This window comes from Rhinopithecus roxellana, chromosome 15, assembly GCF_007565055.1.
Source record: "Rhinopithecus roxellana isolate Shanxi Qingling chromosome 15, ASM756505v1, whole genome shotgun sequence".
Taxonomy (NCBI): Eukaryota; Metazoa; Chordata; class Mammalia; order Primates; family Cercopithecidae; genus Rhinopithecus; species Rhinopithecus roxellana.
Window position 1 is genome coordinate 110,863,319 of NC_044563.1, and position 23,802 is coordinate 110,887,120.

General features: G+C 43.0%; 1 protein-coding gene across 1 annotated transcript in view; it reads right to left on the bottom strand.

Annotated features, from left to right (window-relative positions):
* The window catches only part of KIAA1549L (KIAA1549 like), a 291,343-nt gene that overhangs the window by 91,304 nt on the left and 176,237 nt on the right, over positions 1 to 23,802 (bottom strand). The window contains exons 7-10 of the mRNA XM_030918141.1: positions 16,228 to 16,390; positions 14,479 to 14,538; positions 6,676 to 6,827; positions 37 to 208 (exon numbers count right to left, since the gene is read on the bottom strand). Of these exons, the coding sequence (XP_030774001.1) occupies positions 37 to 208; positions 6,676 to 6,827; positions 14,479 to 14,538; positions 16,228 to 16,390 (547 nt within the window). The remainder of the gene's footprint in view (positions 1 to 36; positions 209 to 6,675; positions 6,828 to 14,478; positions 14,539 to 16,227; positions 16,391 to 23,802) is intronic.

Genomic DNA, 23,802 nt, shown 5'->3' on the forward strand with positions numbered 1-23,802 from the left:
CATTATAAAGACTGAATAAAAAGACCATCCCCTTACGGTCGGCTTGCAGAAGGACAACGTGGTGCAGGGTCAAGGCCATCCTTTGGGAATCAATGGTGCTCAGGATCTTGGCAGCTGCGGTTCCCAGCAAAGGCTTCCCGTTGTACAGGGTGTAGTAAGTCAGCTCCGCTGGGTCCTTCGGGCCTGGGACACGCTGCATTTTCACCATCTTTCGGAAAAAGAGAGGCCGGGTGTTTGCAGGGCATCTTGCACGGACCCTGCAATCACCCAGGTGATCAGCAGATGTTCCTCTCCCGACTGCTGAAGGCTTCTGTGGCTAGACGCCAACCTTTGCATACCTCCTTATATATAGCCTCTCAAGAAGCCTGCTCTTGCTGGAGCAGGAGACTGGGAGGAGAAAAAAGGGTTTGCAAAATATGAACATCTGGAAAGAACAGTTTGCGGTTGGAGAAGAAAACACAGGATAGTGATGTCTCCCAGCATCCACAGAACTCTGGCCTCATTTGAAAATAGGCCTCTGCATTTAATTCAGGGCATGTTAGGTTATTCTCAAACAGGACTGTTAATTTCAAACATCTGCAATTGCCAGAGAGGGAGAAAAATGAACTTATATGTCTGCAATTCAAAAGATCTCTGATAAAAGCACTACTTGGAAACCCTATGTTCTTTTTCTAAAATAATGGTTTTGCTTTTTTTTCTCTAAAAGTTATACATATTGACTATAAGAAAATTTGAAAATGTGGGAAAAATCAAGAAATGAAATAAAAACAATCTGTAATCCTTCTATCACAAGCTAATTACTGTTGCCATTAGAGAGTATTTGCTTCCATTCTTTGTTCCTGCCCACACAACCCTTTTCCTTATTAGTTTACAAAATTATTTATCATAGTCTATATACAATATCTTGCAATTTTTACTTGCATCTTTAAAGGACCTTAAATATAACAAAAGCATAAACGTTTATTTTTACATGGTATTCTGATGCATACCTCATAAACTTATTTAAATGATCTTTTATTATTAAACATTTAGATTGTTACTAATTTTTTACTACTGTAATTAACAATTGATAATCACAAATACTAAAACTTAAGTTTCAATACCTACATAGTGTTCTACTGTATGCATGCCTGGTGAATCAAACTAACCCTTGATTATTGAACATTTGGTTATCAACTTTTTGCAGTTATAATTAACAAATCATAAATAGTATAGTATTTTCCAAAGTTTATATATTACAGATTATGAATTTCACAGGATATTTAAAGATATTACAAAAATGTTTATGGCAACATTGTTTATAACAGTAAAAAGACTAAAAATTAAAAAGTTGTTAATAATAGGTTGGATAATGAGCTATTGTATACTCAAACGATGAAATACTATTGTGTAGTGGTGAAAATGAATGAACTATGGTTATTCATATCATTATGGATGAATACAAAAGCCTGATGTTGAGTAAAAGGAACAAGTCACAAAATATAAAGTTAAAAATTAAGCAAAACTACATAATACACTATTTAGAGATACAGGCATGGGTAGTAAAATCTATACAAAAAATATGGCAATGATTTAATACAAAATTCAGATTCACTCTAAACTCAGAGAAGACATGTAAAAGGCTTTTGGGATAAGGTAAGGGTAATGTTCTTACCCTTCAGGTTGTGGATTCTTTTTATTAGTGTCCTTTAAACTCTGCATCTTTCTTATACTGTTTTGTGTGTATGCTATACATAACAATTAAAAAATAGATATTATTACAACCCAATAGAAAATGGGGGCAAAAGAGCTGATCAGACACTTCACAAAGGAAGATGTCTGAATAACCAATAAGCACATAAAAATGCTCAATGGGGAAACTGAAATTGAAGCCACAAAAGACCACTCTATACCCACCAGAATGGCTAAAGTAAGAACTGACAACACCAAGTGTTGATGAGGAAGTGAAGCAACTGGAACACCTGTCTGTTTGGTGGGAGTGCAAATGGTGCAACCACTTTGGAGAAAGGTCTGGCAGTTTCCTATAGAACTAATGCACACCAACCCTATGAACCAGCAATTCCAGCCTATATACCTAAGATGAGTGAAAGCCATGTGGTCGCAAAAGGACTTGTGGAAGAATGTTCACAGCAGCCTTGTTTAATAGCTACAAACTGGAAAAGCCCAGGTATACATCAACAGAAGAACAGATAAACAAACTGTAGTATATTCATACAAGAGAATATTATTCAGCAAAAAAATTTTGAATAAACTACTGAATAACATAACAACATGGATGAATGTCAAAACACCACACTGTGTCAAAAAAGATTTATACAAAAGAGTATGTACTGTAGAATTCCATTTATATGAAATGCTAGAATGTCAAAATCAATCTATGATTTAGAAGTATGTGAAAATGTATGTTAAGAAAACCTTATGGAAGTGTTTGGAAATGATATATGTAATCAAATATAAAATAGTAACAGTATAATGTCAATTGTAAAATCTAGATAGTGATATGTGTGTTGACTATAATTTTATCAACTGTTCTACAAGTTTGAAACTGTTGGCCAGGCACAGTGGCTCGTGTCTGTAATCTCAGCACTTTCGGAGGCCAAGGTGGGTGGATCACTTGAGGTCAGGAGTTCGAGACCACCGTGACTAACACAGCAAAACCCCATCTCTACTAAAAATACAAAAATTAGCTGGGCATGGTGGTGCGTGCCTGTACTCCCAGCTACTCAGGAGGCTGAGGCAGGAGAATCACTTGAACCTGGGAGGTGGAGGCTGCAGTGAGCCAAGCTCACACCACTGCACTCCAGCCTGGGTGATAGAGCGAGACTTTATCTCAAAAAAAAAAAAAAAAAAAAAAGTTCATAATAAAATGTTGGGAATATACAGATATTACTTAAAAACAAGGGCTTTATGACATTTAAACTTGGAAACCAGTATGTTGAAGAAAATTAAGGAGATGTCTTTACTTCAGGTCTTTTTAGAGCTTTGGTATGCAAATAGGCTTTGGGACTCTTCAAGAAGGGGCTTTAAAATGCAGCCTTGCCCAAACCGATTTGGCCAGAGAGCCCCTTTTCCCAAGAACACTTGATAAGCTCATGATATAGTACAAATTATATGTCCCCTCCAAATCTCATGTTGAATTGTGTATTCCCAATGTTGGAGGTGGGTCCTGGAGGGAGGTATTTGGGTCATGGAGGCAGCTCCCTCATGGCTTGGTGCTGTCCTCGCAGTAGTGAATGAGTTCTTTTGAGATCTGGTTGTTTAATGTGTGTGGCACCTCCCCTCACCCTCTTTCTTGCTTCTGCTCCTGCCATGTAAGACCTGCTCCCCTTTCATCTTCTGCCATGCTCGAAGCTTCCTTAGGCCTTTCCAGAAGCGGATGCTAACACTATGCTTCCTATACAGCCTGCAGAACCATGAGCCAGTTAAACCTCTTTTCTTATAAAGTACGCAGTCTCAGATATTTCTTTATAGCAATGCAAGAATGGCCTAATCACTTTCTAGACACTCTCTGGGAAACACTATCCTTACTCTTTTGTCTTTGTGTTCACCTGTGTGTCCTTGTCCTCAAGATTAATTTCTTTTCTTTTCTTTTTTGAGACAGAGTCTCGCTCTGTCACTAGGCTGGAGTGCAGTGACACGATCTCGGCTCACTACAACCTCCACCTCCTGGGTTCAAGTGATTCTCCTGCCTCAGCCTCCTGAGTAGCTGGGAGTACAGGCATGCACCACCATGCCCAGCTAATTTTTGTATTTTTGGTAGAGATGGAGTTTCACCATGTTGGCCAGAATGGTCTCCATTTCTTGATCTCGTGATCCACCCGCCTCAGCCTCCCAAATTGCTGGGATTACAGGCGTGAGCCACTGTGCCTGGCTGAGATGAATTTCTAGGAGTCAGTTTGTGATCATCTAAAAGTTTCTTGTCTAAATTCCTCATTTTCCCTCCAGAAAAGTCATACCCAATTGCTGTGTTTGAAAGTGCCCTTTTTGCTGCACATTCATCAATACTGGATCGTAGCATTTTACTAATCTTTGGTAGGTGAAAATGGCATCTTGTGGTAGTTAAAACTTGCCTTACTTCGGTTACAAATTAAGTCGAATATTTAAAAAATTTTAGTGGTCATATGTTTCCTCTCAGGCCTCAGTTTTCCAAATATGTCAACTAGGGAAATATCTTTAGATTCTAGACAGTTAAATCTCCATATTCATGAGGGTAGCTCATCTTTTAAAATGATCTAAGCCCAGAAGAAAGGCTTCAGGGTAGAAGCATATTGTAAGCCACACAGAGTGAATTTTTTGGGGGAAACTGTGGCATGTTATTCCTTTCCCTAGTGGAAAAGGAGGTGGGGAAAGTGTTAGTAGAATCTGGTAGAAGTTGAGTGACCATTCAAATATCTAATAGCTTCTCTCAATTTCAACTTAATAGCAAATTCTTCCTGCCAAGATTTCTTTAAGAGTATGTTACAAGATGATCTACACCCTCTGTAAATTAGGGATTTGCAGAAATAAACCCCCACCTGCTTCTCTCAGACTTTCCAGGCAGCTAAAGGGGCCAAGTGCACTGAGCTCTTAGAAGAAATGAGAGAGGGCTGGGTGTGGTGGCTCACACCTGTAACCCCAGCACTTTGGGAGGCTGAGGCGGGCGGATCATGAGGTCAGGAGTTTGAGACCAGCCTGACCAGCATGGTGAAATCCCGTCTCCACTAAAAATACAAAAATTAGCTAGGCATGGTGGCGCACACCTGTAATCCCAGTCATTCAGGAGGCTGAGGCAGGAGAATTGCTTGAACCCGGGAGGCAGAGGTTGCAGTGTGCCAATATTGTGCCACTGCACTCCAGCCTGGACAACAGAGCGAAACTCTGTCTCAAAAAAAAAAAAAAAAAAAAAAAAAAAAGAGAAACAGCACCTCTCTGGGCCCTTTGGCATGCAAAATGTGTTAGATTTCTTAGGTTTACAAATAACACCAGGGTTGTAGAGTGGCCCCTTATCCCCTTTGGCTGATGCAAATCCCAGTTCCATTATCTGAGCACCAGTGACTTTCTTCCTATCATTTGGAAGAGTGGAAATTATAGAGCTCACATGGAACCTACAAAGGAGAAATCACAAACCTGACATGCGAGTTTAACCATCACTTTACCTAGTGATAAGGTCATCCCAGACCACAAAGACTTTTAGAACCAAAGCAACATCCAATAGGACAAAGGGCCAAATTCACCAACTGCGAATGGAGGGACCTGGAGTCTCCATCAGGGGCATGACAATGACTCATGCAGGGAAGTGTGTTCATTAAGATGGGTTGTTTATACTTTCAAGATTGCCTGGGGACAGGATTTGCACACAGACTATGCTAATGGCTGCAATTTCCTTTGAAATGCTTACTCATAGACAGTGTGATACTATGCATGTGTGCTATGGTTCAGTTACACCCGAGATGTGGTCAATCATCAATCAGGGGTTCACATGCCAGGGGTAGTCTGCTTGATCCCAGTAAGGAAGTCCCCATTCCAAAGGCAGCTACCAGCAGTGCTTCTCTAATTTGACATCATGCTAACAGGGCTTTGTTAATTAGCGCAACAACTTAGTTAACAAAAAGTTAGACGTGAGTTCTCAGTGGTGACAGTACAATTCAAGATAGGTAGACCTGGCTAGAATACACCAGAGCGGTTCTCATTCTTGCAGGAACTGGCTAAAGTATCTAGAGAGGTTTAGAATCTCTACTCCTGGGGATGGCTACTGCCTTGATTGGGTGCCCTCAGAAGCAGACCCTGAGAAGAGCTGAGTGCTTCTAGTTTATCTGAGAGGTGCAACGAACTGGCAGGAAGATGAGGAGGTAATACAGGAATGGGAAGGAGCCCACGAGGGGTGCGTTATTAAGCCAGTTACCGCAGTCAATGACTAAAGCTTAATTCTATGGGAAAGCTTTGAAAATGATCTAAAACATACATTTCAGAATTCTCCCAGCCAAGAAGTGAGAGAACCAGGTTATTTATAACTCTGGTAATTCCCAGGCACTTCTGACCAGCATGGCATGGGCAAAGCAGATTTTGACATCTCAAAAGTAGCCCTCTGAAAAAGATTCAGAGGCTGACTGTTGGAACTCCAACTGGAATGCACAGAAACGGTAAGGGGATGTGGGCTGGATACAGCTAGTGTCGCTATACTCCTCCAGCCTAAATCTCTACATCGCCAGGTGTCCACTATAAGCTTGGAGGGTTCTGTTTGTTGAAACTGACTACACACAGGTAACAGAATCCTGTCTCTGGAATAATGGTGCATCTGCCATTCAGAGGAATGGAGGTGAAAGGGTCTAAAAGGACAGAGAGCTGGGACTTCACTGAGCTTACTGAACAAGCCGATGATGAGTCTGTCCTTGCTCACCAAGAATTTTTTGTTTCAAAAATATCTGCCAGAGTACAGATTTTGTACTGAGACTTCCTTGTGTTATAACCTAGTTAGTGACAATGTTGGAAGAGCAGCAGACTCTCACCCTCCTTCATGTTTGTGATGGTTATGACCATCAATTCCCAAAACCTAACAGCAGCATTGATAAAACGGCTTAGTCAGTTTGCAGCATGGATGCTCCTCTACACACACTGACTTATTTAGTCTCAGGAAGCACACTCCCCCCTCTCCACCCCCAGTTATTAGAAAACCCCAGTGGTTCTGTATACACCTACCTGCACAGTGTAGCTTCCCAGGGTGGTGGCACGTTTAAACCGCCGGCCTTGTTGCTGGGACATCATGAATAGCTGGGCCAGGCGCTGCTCCATGACCCGGGCAAAGCTCTGGTTGTGCAGGCCCACCAGCGAATTGTCCACACCCTGTAGCACTGAGGATGCAGAAGGCAGATGAGAGGCTCAGCAGGCAGGTTTTCTGCTGATTCAGTAAGCACAAGCACCACTGACCCTGCACAGGCCACCAAGGGCCACTGTGTCCTACCTCATGTTAGGGCCTGGCCATCCTTACCCCATTTCACCTTCACGACAGCCCCATGACAATCATTATCCACATGTTATAGATGCTGAAAAGATTAAGTGACTTGTCTGAGGTCACACAGCTAGCAACCAGCAGAGTCAGGGTCCAAACCCAAGCCAGACTGTGTAACTTCAGAGACTCGGCTCTTTGCTCTGTGAGCTGTGACATTGCTAATGTTGCTGTATTTAACTCAAACTTCACCTAAGATGATTATCTGTGTTGCTAAAAGTCCACATGGGAACACAGCACAGCTGTAGGTATGGTTAATGGGTATTTTTGCTAGTTTCCACTCAAGGTCTGGCTCAGAGCTATTCCTGTTTTTTTCTGCCTTGTCAACAGCTTTGCTGAGGAATCTGAGCTCCATCTTGCAACTCAATCCCTTATATCTGGGCAGACTACTCTGTGCAATGTCCTCATCTCTGCCTCCTCTGTGGAGTCCTTTCAATGCCCACCCTAAAGCTACCCAGACCCCTCAGAAGCTCTCTCATTCAAGAAGAGGATGGCTGAATGGAAAGAGTGGGCCATCTCTTATGGCACTTGTCAATTCAGGGACCTCAGGCAAGCCACTGGCCCTGAGTCCAAGTCCTTTTCTGTAAAAAGGCAGTAAGAAAGTGTACATTGAAGGGGTGGCCTGCTCCTTCACACCTGTGGGCCTTTCTCGTCCCACTCTTGTCAGGTGGGACAAGAGACTGAGAAAAGAAAGAGATACAGAGACAAAGTATAGAGAAAGAAAAGTGGGTCCAAGGGACCGGTGCTCAGCTACTGAGGACACGCTCCAGCACTGGTCTCTGAGTTCCCTCAGTATTTATTGATCATTATCTCTACCATCTCGGAGAGGGGGATGTGGCAGGACAATAGGGTAATAGTGAGGAGAGGGTCAGCAGGAAAACATGTAAACAAAGGTCTCTGTGTCATACACAAGGTTAAGAAAAGGTGCCGTGCTTTGATGTGCACGTACATAAACATCTCGGTGCATTAAAGAGCAGTATTGGCGCCAGCATGTGTCACCTCCAGCCTTAAGGCGGTTTTCTCCTATCTCAGTAAATAGAACATACAATCGGGTTTTACACTGAGACATTCCATTGCCCAGAGACTAGCAGGAAACAGATGCCTTCCTCTTATCACAACTGCAAAGAGGCCTTCCTCTTTTATTAATCCTCCTCAGCACAGACCCTTTACGGGTGTCGGGCTGGGGATGGTCAGGTCCCAGGAGGCCATCTCTCAGGCTATCACATGGGGAGAAACCTTGGACAATACCTGGTTTTCCTAGGCAGAGGTCCCTGTGGCCTTCCGCAGTGTACTGTGTCCCTGGGTACTTGAGATTAGAGAATGGTGATGACTTTTAACAAGCATACTGCCTTTAAGCACTTTTTTAACAAAGCACGTTCTGCATATCCCTAAATCCACTAAACCTTGAGTCAACACAGCACATGTCTCTGAGAGCACAGGGTTGAGGCTAGGATTACAGATTAACAGCATCTCAAGGCAGAAGAATTTTTCTTAGTACAGAACAAAATGGAGTCTCTTATGTCTGCTTCTTTCTACATAGACACAGTAACAGTTTGATCTTTCTTTTCCCCACATACATCACAGCCAACATAAGCCCAGTGAGTTCTAGGGTTTAAATGAGACAGGATATGTGAAGCGGCTTAGAACATTGCCTGCTGTGAGGAAGGTAAAGGGCACACCATTCTTTCCCATCCTTTCTCCACCGTTAGGCTTCATCTATAGCCAGGGCATCCGTGGTCAACAGGTACAGCATGAATGATGGTTTCAGCCATGGCCAATGCAAGGAGGACGGTTTTCAGGACCACTAGGGCTGTTCTAGGACTGCTGTGTTCACTTACTATCAGGGCAACTCCCTTTTTCTGTCTACCGCCAAAGTCCAGTTCTTGTTCCACATCCTTTGGGAAACATACTTCACCCCAAATACACAAAGGCTGCCTTCAAACATAGTCATGTTTAAAATTAAAAATGTGAAAAACAAATCTCATTTTCTTAAAGAGACCAAAACTTGCAAGGGTTGGGAAGATGAGATTTTTCATTTAATAGAGTTTGTTCTACCAGAGCCCATCCAAGGATCAACATTACCATCCACCTACCACGATATGGAAATAGCTTGGATGTGAAGAATGTTATGGCATCCAGTACAACAGGGGGCTACCAGCAGCCGACACTAATGATCACATTTCATACAAGCCAGATAACCGCCGACAGTGGATACAGAGAATGATGTTTAAATAGATCAAGCGAGAAAGAAACCCCACAGCTAAGTCTCTGAAATTACTTCTTTGAAGCCATGAATGCCAAATAATCCCCCTGGAGGGTATAAAGCAGTTCTTTTTCTCTTTCTAGGGCCCTGGTGAGACACTCCCAGCTCATGCATCAGCCAAATTCCTGCAAATTCATAAGACAAAGAGTTGTGCTGTTCCCACTGTGTCAGGTCCCAGAGGACCCCCGGAGTCCCTCATGACACAGCTATCAGATCACGGAAGGGCTGGCCCATCTCTTGTCCCCAGACAGAAAAGCCCACGTAGTTGCTAGTTCAAAGATGGCCCCTCTAGCAAAATAATAGATCAAATGACTGAAGTATTACTTCTAAGTTGTCCTCTCCTGACCACTGGCCAAGAGTGAGAGAGTGAGAGGACAGTCAAGAGGTGTCATCGAGGATTATTTCATGGGAATCTTGGTGACGCTTCAAAGGCAGACATCAAATACAGAGAATAGTCAAAAGCCTCCAGGGGACAAAAAAGTTCTGGAAATAGCAGTGGTGGTTGTACAATATTGTGGATATACTTGATCCCACTGAATTGCACACTTAAAAATGTTCAAAATGGTAACTTTTATGTGAGTTATATTTTACAATAAAATTGTTTTCTTTTTTCTTTTGAGGTAGGGTTTCTCTCTGTTGCCCAGGCTGGAATGCAGTGACAGGATCACGACTCTGCAGCTTCAACCTCCTGAGCTCAAGCAATCCTCCAGCCTCAGCCTCCAAGTAGCCTGGACTGCAGGCATGAGCCACCACACCAGCTATTTTTTGTTTTTGTAGAGATGAGGTCTCACTATGTTGCCCAGACTGGTCTCAAACTCCTGGACTCAAGCAATCCTCCCATCTCAGCCTCCCAAAGTGCTGCGATTACAGGTGTGAGCCAACACACCCAGCCAATAAAAATTTTTCTGAAAAAAAGAAAAGCCTCCAGGGAAGTAGCGGAGGCTGTGGGAGTCTCCCACAGAGTTACAGGGTATCAACTGGACAATCTCCACAGCTTCGTCACCACTCTTGGCAAAGAGAATGTGTCCTTCTTAGGGGGCAGCTGGGGAAGAGCTGGAGTTGGAGGCAGGGCCCTGAGTCTGCCTCCTGGCTTCCCCTTCCTGACTATTCTCAGGCAAGTTGCTGAGTTTCTCTATGCCTCAGTTCCTCATTTGAAAACACAGGCATCATAATCTACTACTGATCATGTCATTGTTAAGAAAAGATAATTCAATAAAAAATGCTTCTAGCCTGGTGCTATCATTAAGGCCTTGATGAAACAGCAATAAATGGTAGCTGCTGTTGTTACAATGTGCCCCTTCTTTGCTAAACACAGAGGAAGAAAACACCTGTAAGGCATGGAAATGTGTCCCAGGACATGGCTCCTCCCCTTTTCCCTGAAAAATGTGGCAGGCTCAGGCTCCTTAGCCCTCCCTGTCCACCTGGAAGGCAGCAGAAAGGGACATGTACCCCTCTCTCTCGCAGAGACACAGAAACCACAGAACCACAGAAGCTCGACCTGGCGCAGATAACCAGGAAGACACCAGCCCCCTAGCACAACAGTCAGGGCCCTGACCCCCCAGCCTTGGCCACCACTGACTCAGCTTAGAGGAGTTGGGCACGTCCCCAGCTGTGTTCAAAGGAGCTTTGTCCAGAAGATTCAATGACTTTCACATCACTGTTCTCTTATTACTTCTTTATTCACAATCACATTGGGCTCTACAACTCAAGTGATGGAGCCTGGTTCAGCCTTCTGTACTCAGGCTAAATTGTTTTATTTGCGGATGGATCCTACAATTTAGCACTGAAAGAATCTTAATGCTCAGCTAATACTTCTCCCTACCCCCAAAAAAGGAGAATGTGAAGTCCACATGGCCCGAGTGGCTTCAGCTCAAGGACATACTAGGTTAGAAAATGGCAGAGCTGAGATCAGAAGAAATTTTTCCGTTGCTGGATCTGGGATATTTTGCCTCTGGCGGGTGAAATAAAGGCAGATGGATAAGCCTGAAATGGGCTCTCCCCTCTGTCTGGCAGCAATATTGAATCTGCACATTTCTATCTTGCCTCATATATACAAACTTTACTGCAGGACCCCTGAGTGGCAGGGTAGCCTCCAGGTTCTCTGTAAAGAGACTTCAGGAGTCACTTTCAGCCAATGATTTTCCATCAAGAAGGGACCCACCCTCTGAGGCAGAAGTATGTACAGTTTGCAAAAACCTATTTAATATAAGTTTAGTTGGAAAACAGATGAAAACATGTCAGGCTTTTATTTTTTATTTATTTATTTTTTTTGAGACGGAGTCTCGCTCTGTCGCCCAGGCTGGAGTGCAGTGGCCGGATCTCGGCTCACTGCAAGCTCCGCCTCCTGGGTTCACGCCATTCTCCTGCCTCAGCCTCCCGAGTAGCTGGGACTACAGGCGCCCGCCACCTCGCCCGGCTAGTTTTTTGTATTTTTCAGTAGAGACGGGGTTTCACCGTGTTAGCCAGGATGGTCTTGATCTCCTGACCTCGTGATCTGCCCGTCTCGGCCTCCCAAAGTGCTGGGATTACAGGCTTGAGCCACCGCGCCTGGCCTATGTCAGGCTTTTATAATACAAACTACAGAAAAGAGAATTGGCTCCAAATCCTCTTGGCTGTTAGAAATGAGCAGAAGACAGAAAGCCTGTGAGGTGTGTCTGGGGGTAAGGGCTGAACAAAGCCTCATAGGTCCCCATCTCCTACCCTTTTGGTAAATTATGGGGCAGGTTGGTTGGTGGCTACCCAGGGGTTCAGAAGGTGGTCACAGTTGTCAAAGGGAAGGCAGGATGATCATACTGAGACCTGGTTCCAGCCCTTCCCAAGCACTAACCAACTGATCCAGCTAGCCCTAAACACAGTGATGGAAGCCACTGTTTATTCTGAACACCAACAGCAATAACAAATAAGGGTTTCATAAGTGAGTGGGCAGAAGGCTAAGTCTGAGGAGAGTCCTGAAAACAAGACCTGGAATGGAGATTTTGATTAAGGTTATGTTATCAAAATAGAGGCAGGGCAAGACATGGGTAGATGAAGAAAGGATGACACAAGAGGTTGTCAAGGACAGCCTGTGGTGATGGGTGAATGTGTTATCAATTAAAGTTAATAGAAGGGAGGAATATCTCCATCTTAAAAAAAATCATTCCTTGTAAAGAAAACATGATTTTATAAATGTTACATAAGCCGCTAGCTCCAAAAATGTGTTGCTGGGTTAGCACTGTTTCTCTCTTGGGCACAAACTCCGGTGAGTTGGTTTTTTTGCTTGCCTTCTTAGCAGGTAAAATGATTTCTACATACCGATGGCTCTGCAACAGGGGGAAAGAAATGCAATGTTCTGCAATTTAGAAGAGTTCTTGAGCAGGCTTCATCCAGCAGGGGTGTACAGTCCTTAGTATTTCAGGCAGCAGCCCATCTGCTGCTTGCTTGGGACCGCAAGTGAGACAGTGGTTGGGAGAGGACAGAGGGGAGGTTTGGGACCAGGTCGCTTACCCAGGCACATCTTCCATGACGTGCAGGATCTTCCTCCATCCTATTACAGGCTGACATGTGTTCCCCCAATTCCAATTCCTTTTTTTTTGAGACAGTCTCACACAGTTGCCTAGGCTGGAGTGCAGTGGCACTATCTTGACTCACTACAACCTCCGCCTCCTGGTTTCAAGTGATTCTCCTGCCTCTCAGCCTCCCAAGTAGATGGGATCACAGGCACCTGCCACCACACTGGGCTAAATTTCGTGTGTGTGTATTTTTAGTAGATATGTTGGTCAGGTTGGTTTTGAACTCCTGACCTCAAGCAATTCACCTGCCTCAGCCTCCCAAAGTTCTGGGATTACAGGGGTGAGCCACTGCACCCAGGAATTTGTCCCCCCAAATTCCTCTGTTGAAGCCCTAACCCCAAGTACCTCAGAATGTGACTGTATTTGGAGATAGATCCTTTAAAGAGGTAATGAAGTCAGGCGGGTGTGTTGATTCACGCCTGTAGTCCCAGCTCTTTGGGAGGCCGAGGCGGGCAGATCACCTGAGGTCAGGAGTTTGAGACCAGCCTGGCCAACATGGTGAAACCCCGTCTCTACTAAAAATACAAAAAAAATTAGCTGGGTGTGGTGGTGTGTGCCTGTAATCCCAGCTACTTGGGAGGCTGAGGCAGGAGAATTGCTTGAACCTGGGAGGTAGAGGTTGCAGTGAGCCAAGACCGCACCATTGTACTCCAGCCTGAGCCATGAGAACGAAACTCTGCCTCAAAAAAAGAAAAAGAAAAAGAAAAAAAAAGAGGAAATGAAGGTAAAATGAGGTCATATTGGGGAGCCCTAATTCAATATGATGTTGTCCTTATAAGAAGAGATTAGGATAGAGACAGACCCAGAGGGAAGGGAATGTGACGACGCAGGGGGAAGATGACCATCTCTAAACCAAGGAGAGAGGTCTCCAGAGAAGCCAATCCTATAACACCTTGGCTTTAGACTTCTAGTCTCCAGGATTGAGAGCAGACCCAGTTGTTGTTGAAGCCACCCAGTCTGTGGCACTTGGTTATGGCGGTGCCAGTAGACCTCATGTACTTCTCCTCCTGTTCCTCTCCTTCCTGGCTAGGCTGGCCACTATTCCTCCTACAAACATCTGTTCTTCAGCTCTTAATCCTTGTTTCTCCAATCCCCAAAACTACTGTCTGGCTTTTGAAAAACACAAAGAATAACTTTTTTGCTGTTCCATAAAGATCCACAGGAAAATGTCAAGGAACAAAAGAGAAAACGCTGCCAGAAGAACTCCCTTCTACTTCCAAACACCCTCACTGTCAAGACATGCCAGGATTGGTGTGGGTGCGTGTCGTGCCAGGGTGGAGAGGCAAGTGCATGCCCGGCCTTCCTCTAACTTTAATTTAGGTTTTATAGGGCAGTCCGAAAAGGCTTTCCATCTATAAACTGATAACTATTCACTACAAACTAAGGCCCTAGACCTTCTTAAGTTAACACGGTAACTTCTGATAGGGTCACTTTTTGCAAAGAGGAGGCCACTGAGTGAGGACTTGAAGCTGTTTTGAATTATTTAGCTAATATTCATCTTCAGTGTGGTGTCTTTTCTTATCTCAGTTTATCCCATTCACTTCTGGTCCTGTAGAAGTAACTCCCCGACTTAAAAGATAGGAACAAAGAAAAGTACCAATCTGATGAATGAATGACCTACAGTTCTCAAAAAAATAAACAAACCTGACAGCATGAAGAGGGGAAATAACAAAATAAGAGATTACCTGTAATTACCCAATAGTCTCTGGTTGTTTCTGATATGTCAAGGTTGGGATATTCCAGTGCTAAAACAAATAAGAAACATACCCAATTACTTTTACAGGTTTGATTTGTTTCATTTGATTTAGTTAGTTATATTTGAGGTGGGATCTTGATATGTTGCCCAGGCTGTTCTTGAATTCCTGGGCTCAGCTGGTCCTTGCACCTAAGCCTCCTGAGTAGCTGGACTGTAAGCATGCGTTATGGCACCGGGCTTATTTGAAATTTCATTAAGGAAAACAGATATAAGTGACAAAACAGCAAGCGGCTAAATCCTGCTTTGTGATTCTTAGGGATTCCAGGACATACGAACCAAAACTATCTCACTGTTTAGAAAACCAAAATACTCAATAAAGGTCCAACTTGTAGATGAAGAGTTTTCTAGGATTTGTGAGTTTCTGCCCTTTCTGTTTTTTCATCAAAATCTTCTGTTCCAACAGAACACCTTCTTTATCAAGACCCACGGCAGGAACCTGTCTTTGCTGGAGCTTTCTCTTAAAAAATCATCTTAAAAAATCAATGACCACTAACATTGTTAGGAATGATTATCTCGGATTTTTCCAAGGTCAAGGACTTAAGTTTAGTAGCCAAATGCTTGTAACAAAAGGCCCATATTTCTTTACAAGTATGCGGCCTACTGGAGTTGATACATGCAAAGGGATTGGTACATTGCCTCCTTGCATATGGTTAGTGCTCAATAAATCGTCGTTGTTTTCAGAAATAAAAGGATGATGGAAAATGCTGACATGTGACATAATGCCACCTTTTATGACATCATCTCTTCCCTAAAATCCAGTCATCTTTCCTTATTATGTGGACCTTTACAAAAGCTTGCCATTAAACAAATATTTGAAAAAAATTCTGAGTGGCTGCCATGTGCTAAGTACATTCATGAACATTATCTTGTTTATTTACAGTATCAAAAACAACTCCAGAAAGAAATTATGGGACAATTTTGCTAATATGTATTAAAAAATAAACTTGCCCAGCGACTTTGTGAAATGTAAGAATGTTTAAATTTAGGAGTACAAACCTTTCCATCCTTTGGCTACCAAATAAACATTTGGATACAAAATGTAGCCTGCTGCATCTTTGAAGTCTATGCCTATTGCATGGTAATGAGGATTATGTAACTGAAACATTAGAAAAAGATGAGGCCACAAGACTACAGGGACCTCAGCAAGTGAAGTCACACCATGGACTGCAAATGAGTTACATTATGATATCTGGAGGCAGGGCCGAGCCTCAAGGTCTGGGAACGTTTGCTGATGGCATAAGCGGGAGAAAAACCATAGCAACCCAGATTGTTTAGAGATCGGTTGCCCTAGCAGGCAGAATTGTAAGCTGAGAAGGCAGACTGCTTGGGTTCAAACCCCAGGTCCCATGGTTTACTAGCTAAGTGAGAGTGGGTATCTCGTGAAACCTCTTAGAGCTTCAGTTTTCTCTTCTGCAAAATGGGGCTAATTTTGCATGTCTTATAGGGCAGGTCTAAGGATTAAATGAGATAAGAGAAATGCAAAGGACGAAGGAACCTAGCAAGTGCTTTCTTTGATGTGTACTAAACTTTTCCTCAATTCAACCTTAATCCGTCACATATTTTAGCTGTCACTTTATGATAAAGGTGGTAGTATGTGGCCTGGCATTATAAATGTTTGCTAAATGGAGAAAGGCCCCAGCGGAAACATTTGGGTCCCCGTAGGCATGGCCATACTCACGTTCAGCAATGGTGAGCGGCGGATAGGTGAGGTAGAATCCCACCAGCTCAGCTGAGAGCTGGCTGAGGAGGCTGCTGGCGACGGTGCCGTTGAGGAATGTGCTCTGATTGCCCACGACGTACACCAAGGTGACTGCCTGGGAGGCATTGGACGTGCTCACAATCTGAATCAACACAGGAGAAAAGGGGAGGGAGACAGGTCAAATAAGACCAGGGTGTGTTTCATGGAGGCCATGGGAGGGGGAGGCTAAGCAGGAGTTGAGGGAAGGAATGAAAGGGGGTCAGGGAAACAGCAAGGAAGAGACAAGAGTAACCGTCATCATTTCTGATTGCTTGCTGCGTGCCAGGCAGGGTGCTAAGGGCACCTCATCTCATTTAATCCTTACCACAACCCTAGGAGATGTATCCAGTGATGACTCCCTTTCACAGATGAGGAAACTGAGGCCCAGAATGATCAAGGGACCAACCCGAGGTCACACGGCTAATAAAGGATGGAGTCTGGATTTGAACCAGGTGGTTTGACCCCAGGTTCTTAATCACTGGTATGTGTATCTTTTCCTGGGCTAAATAGTCTTAGGTTACTTTTACGATTCTGAAAATATAAAATAGAGCATTGCAATGTTACATTTAAAGAGGGCTCAACTGCTCAGAGAAAGCCTGAGTCAAACTTTCAGGGAATTCGAAAGTTGAAAGGACCAGGAGCGAACAGAGCTGAAAACCAGTCTGGTCACAGGCAGAGTGACAGAACCTAATTAGAAAAGGAATTCAGAGGCCAGGCACAGTGGTTTACACCTGTAATCCCAGCACCTTGGGAGGCCGAAGTGGGCGGATCACCTGAGGTCAGGAGTTCAAGACCAGCCCGGCCAACATGGCGATACCCCGTCTCTACTAAAAAAAAAAACACACACACAAAAATTAGCCGGGCATGGGGTGTGTGCCTGTAATCCCAGCTACTCAGAAGGCTGAGACAGGAGAATCGCTTGAACCCAGTAGGCAGAGGTTGCAGTCAGCCAAGATTGCACCACTGTACTCCAGCCTGGGAGACAGAGCAAGATTCTGCCAAAAAATAAAAAAAAAAAAAAGGCCGGGGGGGGGGGAGGAATTCAGAAATATAGAATATGCTTTTTAGAGAGCAATTACATTTCCTTGTGGTCTATTAATTCAACATTGAATGTGTAAAACATCCTATGAGATGGCATGGTTTTCTTTTCACATTTTGTCTAAGCCAGTTTTTCAGTTGCTGGAAAATGAAGCTTTCTGGGTCAATGTATGAACAAAAATATCCCACAGATGAGATTTGAAAAACATCGTTAGTAGGAAGTCATTCAACTTGGTGAGGCCTTTTTCTGTGCTGGGTGCCTTCCCTTCTCTCTCCAGATCCTCCTGCCACCCACCCTCTCTGTCCTGTCTGGTGCCCCTGGAGGCAGACCCTTGCGGACAACCCCCATGGGCTCCACTGCCTTTGGGAGGATATGGGAGGGAGGGAGAAGAGTGAGGTCAAAGTATTGATGCCAAGGACTCCCTCCTTGGGGGTCAAAGCTCACTCTCATCAGGCAGCTGAACCTCGAACCCTGCACCCATCAGGTCCCAGCTGTCAGAGCTGTGGGTACTGTACTGCTCCTGCGGTTTCCCCAGAGCCTGCCCACTCTTCTTTCTACAAAGGCACCTGCATTTGAGTGCACCCTCCCTTTCCTGTCAGGACAATGACTAATACCCTGTCTTTACTAGACCTTTGGGTGTTCAGATATTAACATCTCTGCCACCTTCCCGTTAAAAAAATTTTTTTACAGGCTTTAAAAAATGATACATAATATTTATCTATATGTAGGCCGTACATGTGATATTTTCTTACATGCATAGAATGTGTAATGATCAAGTTAGGGTTTTTAGGAAATCCATCACCCAGGAAACTATTGAGAAGAGCTCTTCATTTTATTTCCCACTTTTTCCCATAAGTGGAAGATCTCTCTCTCTCTCTCTCTCTGTTTAGAGACAGTGTCTCACACTGTTCCCCAGGGTGAAGTGCAGTGACCTCACTGTAGCTCAGTGAAGCCTTGAACTGCTAGACTTAAGCGATCCTCCCACCTCAGCCTCCTGGATAGCTGGGACTACAGGCACACATCACCACTCCCAGCTAATTTATTTCATTTTTGTAGAGACAGGATCTCACTTTGTTGCCCAGGTTAGTCTCAAATTCCTGGGCTCAAATGATCCACCCACTCCAGCCTCCCAAAGTGCTGGGATTACAGTTGTGAGCCACCATACCTGGTCCCTTTTTAATTGTTTAATCCAGAGCCTATATTCCTATGACTAACAATAAACTGAATCAGTATGTCTGTTCAACTCTGACTCTCTCCTCTGGAGTATTTTTGGAATGTGGTTTAGCTTCCTCCCCAAGGCATGAATACCTGTGGTTAAGCATATTCTTTCTGAAGGTACCAAAAAGAAACGCACTTCTTTCTGAACAATTCAAAAAACTTCACCATATGGCCACCTAAAAAAATAATAACTAAAAAACAACAACAACAAAAAAACCTTTTCAATCTTTATCTCTATTGTGAACATTCTATGTTTTACCTCTCAACAAAACCAAATCCTGGCTGCGTGTAGTGGCTCATGCCAGTAATCCCAGCACTTTGGGAAGCCGAGGCAGATGGACCACTTGACCCCAGGAGTTCAAGGCCAGCCTGGGCAACATGGCAAAACCCTGTCTCTACAAAAAACAGAAAAAAATTGCCAAGCATGATGTTGCATGCCTGTAGTCCCAGCTGCTTAGGAGGCTGAGGCTGGAGGATCACCTGAGCCCAGGAGTTTGAGGCTGTAGTGAGCCATGATTGTGCCACTGCACCCCAGTCTGGGAGATAAAGTCAGACCCTGCCTCTAAAACAAAATGAAAGGAAAACTCAAATCCTACTGGAGCCGGAGGAAACCTACAAAGTTTGCAATGTGGGTGCCTCTGTATATACTACACTTGACCGGTTAAGTTTTAATTATTTTTTTATTGTGGTGAAATGCACATATAAAATTTAACCATTTTAAGCGTATAGTTCAGTGGCATTAAGTGCATTCACACTGTTACAACCATCGCCACCATCCATCTTTAGAACCTCTTTATCATCCGAAACAGAAACTCTAAACCCACTAAACAACTCCTAATTTCTCCCTCCTCACAGCCCCTGGCAGCCACCACTCTACTTTCTAGATACCTCTTTTAAGTGGAATCACTTATTAATTTGACAATTCTAGATACCTTTTATAAGAGAAATCATACAGTATTTGTCCTTTTGTGGTTGGCTTATTTCACTTAGCAAAATGTCCTCAAGGTTCATCCATGTTGCAGCACGCATCAGAATTTCCTTCCTTTTTAAAATCTTTCTGCATTCCAATCATCCATTATTTCCTTCATTTTTAAAGGCTGAATAACATTCCATTGTATGTATATATGCCATTTGATTATCCACTCATTCATTAATGGACACATGAGTTGCTTCCACCTTTTGGCTGTTGTGAATAATGCTACTATGAACACGGGTGTATAAATACCTGTTTGAGTCCCTACTTTTAATTCTTTTTGGTATATACTGAGAAATGGAAGTGCTGAACCATATGGTAATTCTAAGTTTAGTTATTTAAGAAACTACCATGCTGCCTTCCACAGGGAATGCACTATTTGACATTCCCACTAGCAATGCATTAGGGTTCCAATTTCTCCACATCATCGCCAACACTTAGGACTTTCTATTTTTTGAGAATAGCCATCCTAATAGATGTGAATAGGTATCTCATGGTTTTGATTTGCATTTCTTTAATGATTAGTGATATAGAGCATCTTGTCATGTGCTTAAGTCATCTGTATATCTTTTTTGGAGAAATGTCTATTCAAGTCTTTTGCTCATTCCTTGTTTTTTTTTGTTTTTATTATTGAGTTGTAGGTATTCTCTACATATTCTGAATATTAACTGTTTACCAGATATATGATTTGCAAATATTTTTCATTTATTCTATGAGTTGCTTTTTCACTCTGCTGGTAGTGTTTTTTGATGCACAGAAGTTTTTAATTTTGATGAAGTCTAATTTGCCTTTTTCTTTTGTTTGCCTGTGTCATGTCCAACAAATCACTGCCAAATACTGTGTGTCACGAAGTTTTTCCCCTATGTTTTCCTATAAAAGTCCTATAGTTTTAGATCTTACATTTAGATCTTTGATCCATTTGGAGTTATTTTTGGTAGATGGTGTTAAGTAAGGATCCAACTTCACTCTTTTGGGATCACATGTGAATATTCAGTTTTCCTAATGTGTTAAAAAGACTGTCGTTTCCCCATTGAATAGCCTTGGCACCTTTGTCAAAAAATATCTGACCATATACAAGAGGGTTTATTTCTGGGCTGGCTCTCTCTTCTATTCCATTTGTCTAAATGTCTGCCTTTATGACAGCACCACATTGTTTTGATTACCATAGCTTTGTAGTAAGTATTGAAATCAGGAAGTGTGGGACCTCCAACTTAGTTCTTCCTTTTCAAGATTGCTTTGGCTACTCAAAGCCCCTTGAGATTCCATGGGAATTTTGGGGTTAATTTTTCTATTTCTGTGAAAAATAATCACTGGGATTTTGATAGGAATTACATTAAATCTTCAGATCCCTTTGGGCAGTGACAATCAATATAAAATCTCCCAATCCAGCCGGGTGCGGTGGCTCACACCTGTAATCCCAGCACTTTGAGAGGCTGAGGCGGGTGGATCACAAGGTCAGGAGATCGAGACCATCCTGGCTAACACAGTGAAACCCCATCTCTATTAAAAAAATACAAAAAAAATTAGCCAGGCATGGTGGCAGGCACCTGTAGTCCCAGCTACTCGGGAGGCTGAGGCAGGAGAATGGCATGAACCTGGGAGGCAGAGCATGTAGTGAGCCGAGATCGTGCCACTGCACTCCAGCCTGGGCAACAGAGTGAGACTCCATCTCAAAAAAATAAATAAATAAAATAAAATCTCCCAATCCATAAGCACAGGAAGTCTTTCCATTTGTTTGTTTTCTTTAATATACTCATTTTTTTATAGGTAAGAAAAGTGAGGTCATTCTTGATGTATACTTGAGAATAGCTTCAAAAATAAGAGGGCTACAGGTTCAAAGTCAGGGCACTGGTTCCTGAAATTCATGCCCTGTCCCCCAATAGAAGCAGTCCCTACAGGGAACACTTTCCTGTCACCCTTGAACTCTTAGACTGCTGTAGCCTCTGACCTCATCTCTTACTTACCCCTCACTCAGGCCATGATTCATTTAGCTAAGAACTATAGGCTGATGGAACAGAAAGCTGTTGTTTGCCTACCCAGCATCCATCCTCCCTTCTTGATAGCATCACAATTTTCCTCAGGGAACCACTTCTCCTCTTTGCTCATGTGTTCTGGATGGGGCTGCCCCACCCAGGTTTCAGGAGCAGTCAGGCCTACTTCATCGGGACATTTAATCTCCTTGGCCAGTTAGTGATCCACAAAGGGCACAGTAGGTTCAATGAGAGCTAATCCCAGGAATTTTACTGGAATGACAGCAGGAAAGGCACTTTGGTTCTACAAGACTGTGAGCAACAAGGATGAGACAAATCTGGGGTTGTGAGGGGCCACCCCATGGGAGCCACGGACAATGCCAGTGTAGAGCAAAGCCAACCAAGAAACGAAGAGAGAGCTTGATGAAGGCATCATCTAATCACCTGGATACAATGATGTCTGAATAAATAAATATGAACCTTTCAGTTACATGAGCCAATCACTTCCTTTTTGCTTAAGCTTCATCAGCTTAGATTCTGTCCCTGGCAACCAAAAACATCCTAATTGAGTCCACTGTAATCTAGTCCCTAATATCAAACCTATACAAGTTTTTAAGTCGGTTTTTCAATGACTCTCTGAGCAAATTAATTAAATATTTACATGGTCTTATTCCACAAAGGATTCAAGGTGCCTTACAAATTATATACTATACAATATAAAAGGAAAAGTTATTAATTATAAAACCAGGTCCTGGTGAAAGACAGCCCCAAGGGAACATTAGCATGCAGTTACCATGCATAATACAGAGGCCCTGAGGGTTACTAAATCCAGGCAACAAATTTGGCTCTGGGCTTCCTGTCAGCCAAGGCAAAAATGGAAACAGGGTTAACAAAAACAGTTCATCCAATTATCCATTCATTTCAAGAGCTGTTTAAATGTTCAAGAGCATCTAAAATCTATTTAGATGTAATCTTCAAACCACCTCCTATCGTCTTTTCCAAGGAAGGTTTGTTACTTGATCTATAAAGTTTCCTCTAATGGCCCATAACTACCATACACCACCACAAGGAGGCTTCTTAAGGGCAAGGGCAGCTTATCTTGGTGTCCTTCCCAGTACCTGATAAATAGCAGGCACTCAATAAGTCTGTGCTTCCTGAATACAATTAAAGTATGCTGTGCTGCCAAGATCTAACTAGGCTCATGCACCTGTGAGGATCACAAATCCAATCAGAAAGAAAAAGAGTTGCCACAAGAGAGCTGAGTCACACTTCTTACATAAATCTTCAGTCTGTGACACATTTTTAGATCTTCATCTAACATGAACCAAATCATAATGAGATACTTCCATCTACACTTTGGATGAATCTAGAACAGGAAAGCTGCTCACTCACTCAAGTTAAACTGTAGGCTTTCTACATCATATTGGCTTTGCCGATAATTCACTTATGCTAAATGTCCATTTTAAAACCACTGGGTCTAATTGCAAAGGCTTTAGTTCAGTAGTCAAAACAGAGACATTAAAAAGAAGAGTTAATTGGGGGCTACATGAATATCATTGAGAAGCATCTGTCCTTAGTGGGATATCTATGTAATTGCAAAAAAAAAAAAAAAAAAAAAAAAAAAAAAAAAAGATCTGAAAAAGGCTTTTGGTGATGTGTACATTGTTAATCCAAAAAGCTGAGATGCAGTGACCCAGGTGTCGACGGTTCATGCCTGTAATCCCAGCACTTTGGGAGGCCGCCAAGGGAGACTCGCTTGAGCCTAGGAGTTTGAGATCGACTTAGGCAATATATGGAGACCCCATCTCTACAAATAACTAAAAAAATTTTTAAAGGGCTGTTTAAATGTTCAAGAGCATCTAAAATCCTGTCCCCCAATAAAAGCAGCCCCTACAGGAGACACTTTCCCATCACCCTTTAACTCTTAGACTCCTGTGGCTTCTAACCTCATCTCTTACTTCCTCCTCTCTCACGCCATGATTCATTTCCCAGGGATTTTTCCTGGGAAAGAATTCCATTGTTTGACACAGGCTTCATTAAGGACCCCATTTCTACATTGCATCGATGTGAGTATAGCGTAGTGGACAAGAACATTGGCTTTTGACTCAAGTCCTTCTTCCATTCTTTACTAACTGTGTGACTTTCTGGAAGTTTCTTAGCCTCTCAGTTCTCTGTGAAATGGGAGTAAGAATATCTCCGAAGGATATCTTAAGTATTATGTAGCAAAATATTTGTAAAACACTTAGCACAGTTCCTGGCACATAGTAAAGACTTCAATATAAAATGCATGTGTATGTGTGTGAGTGGGCATGTGT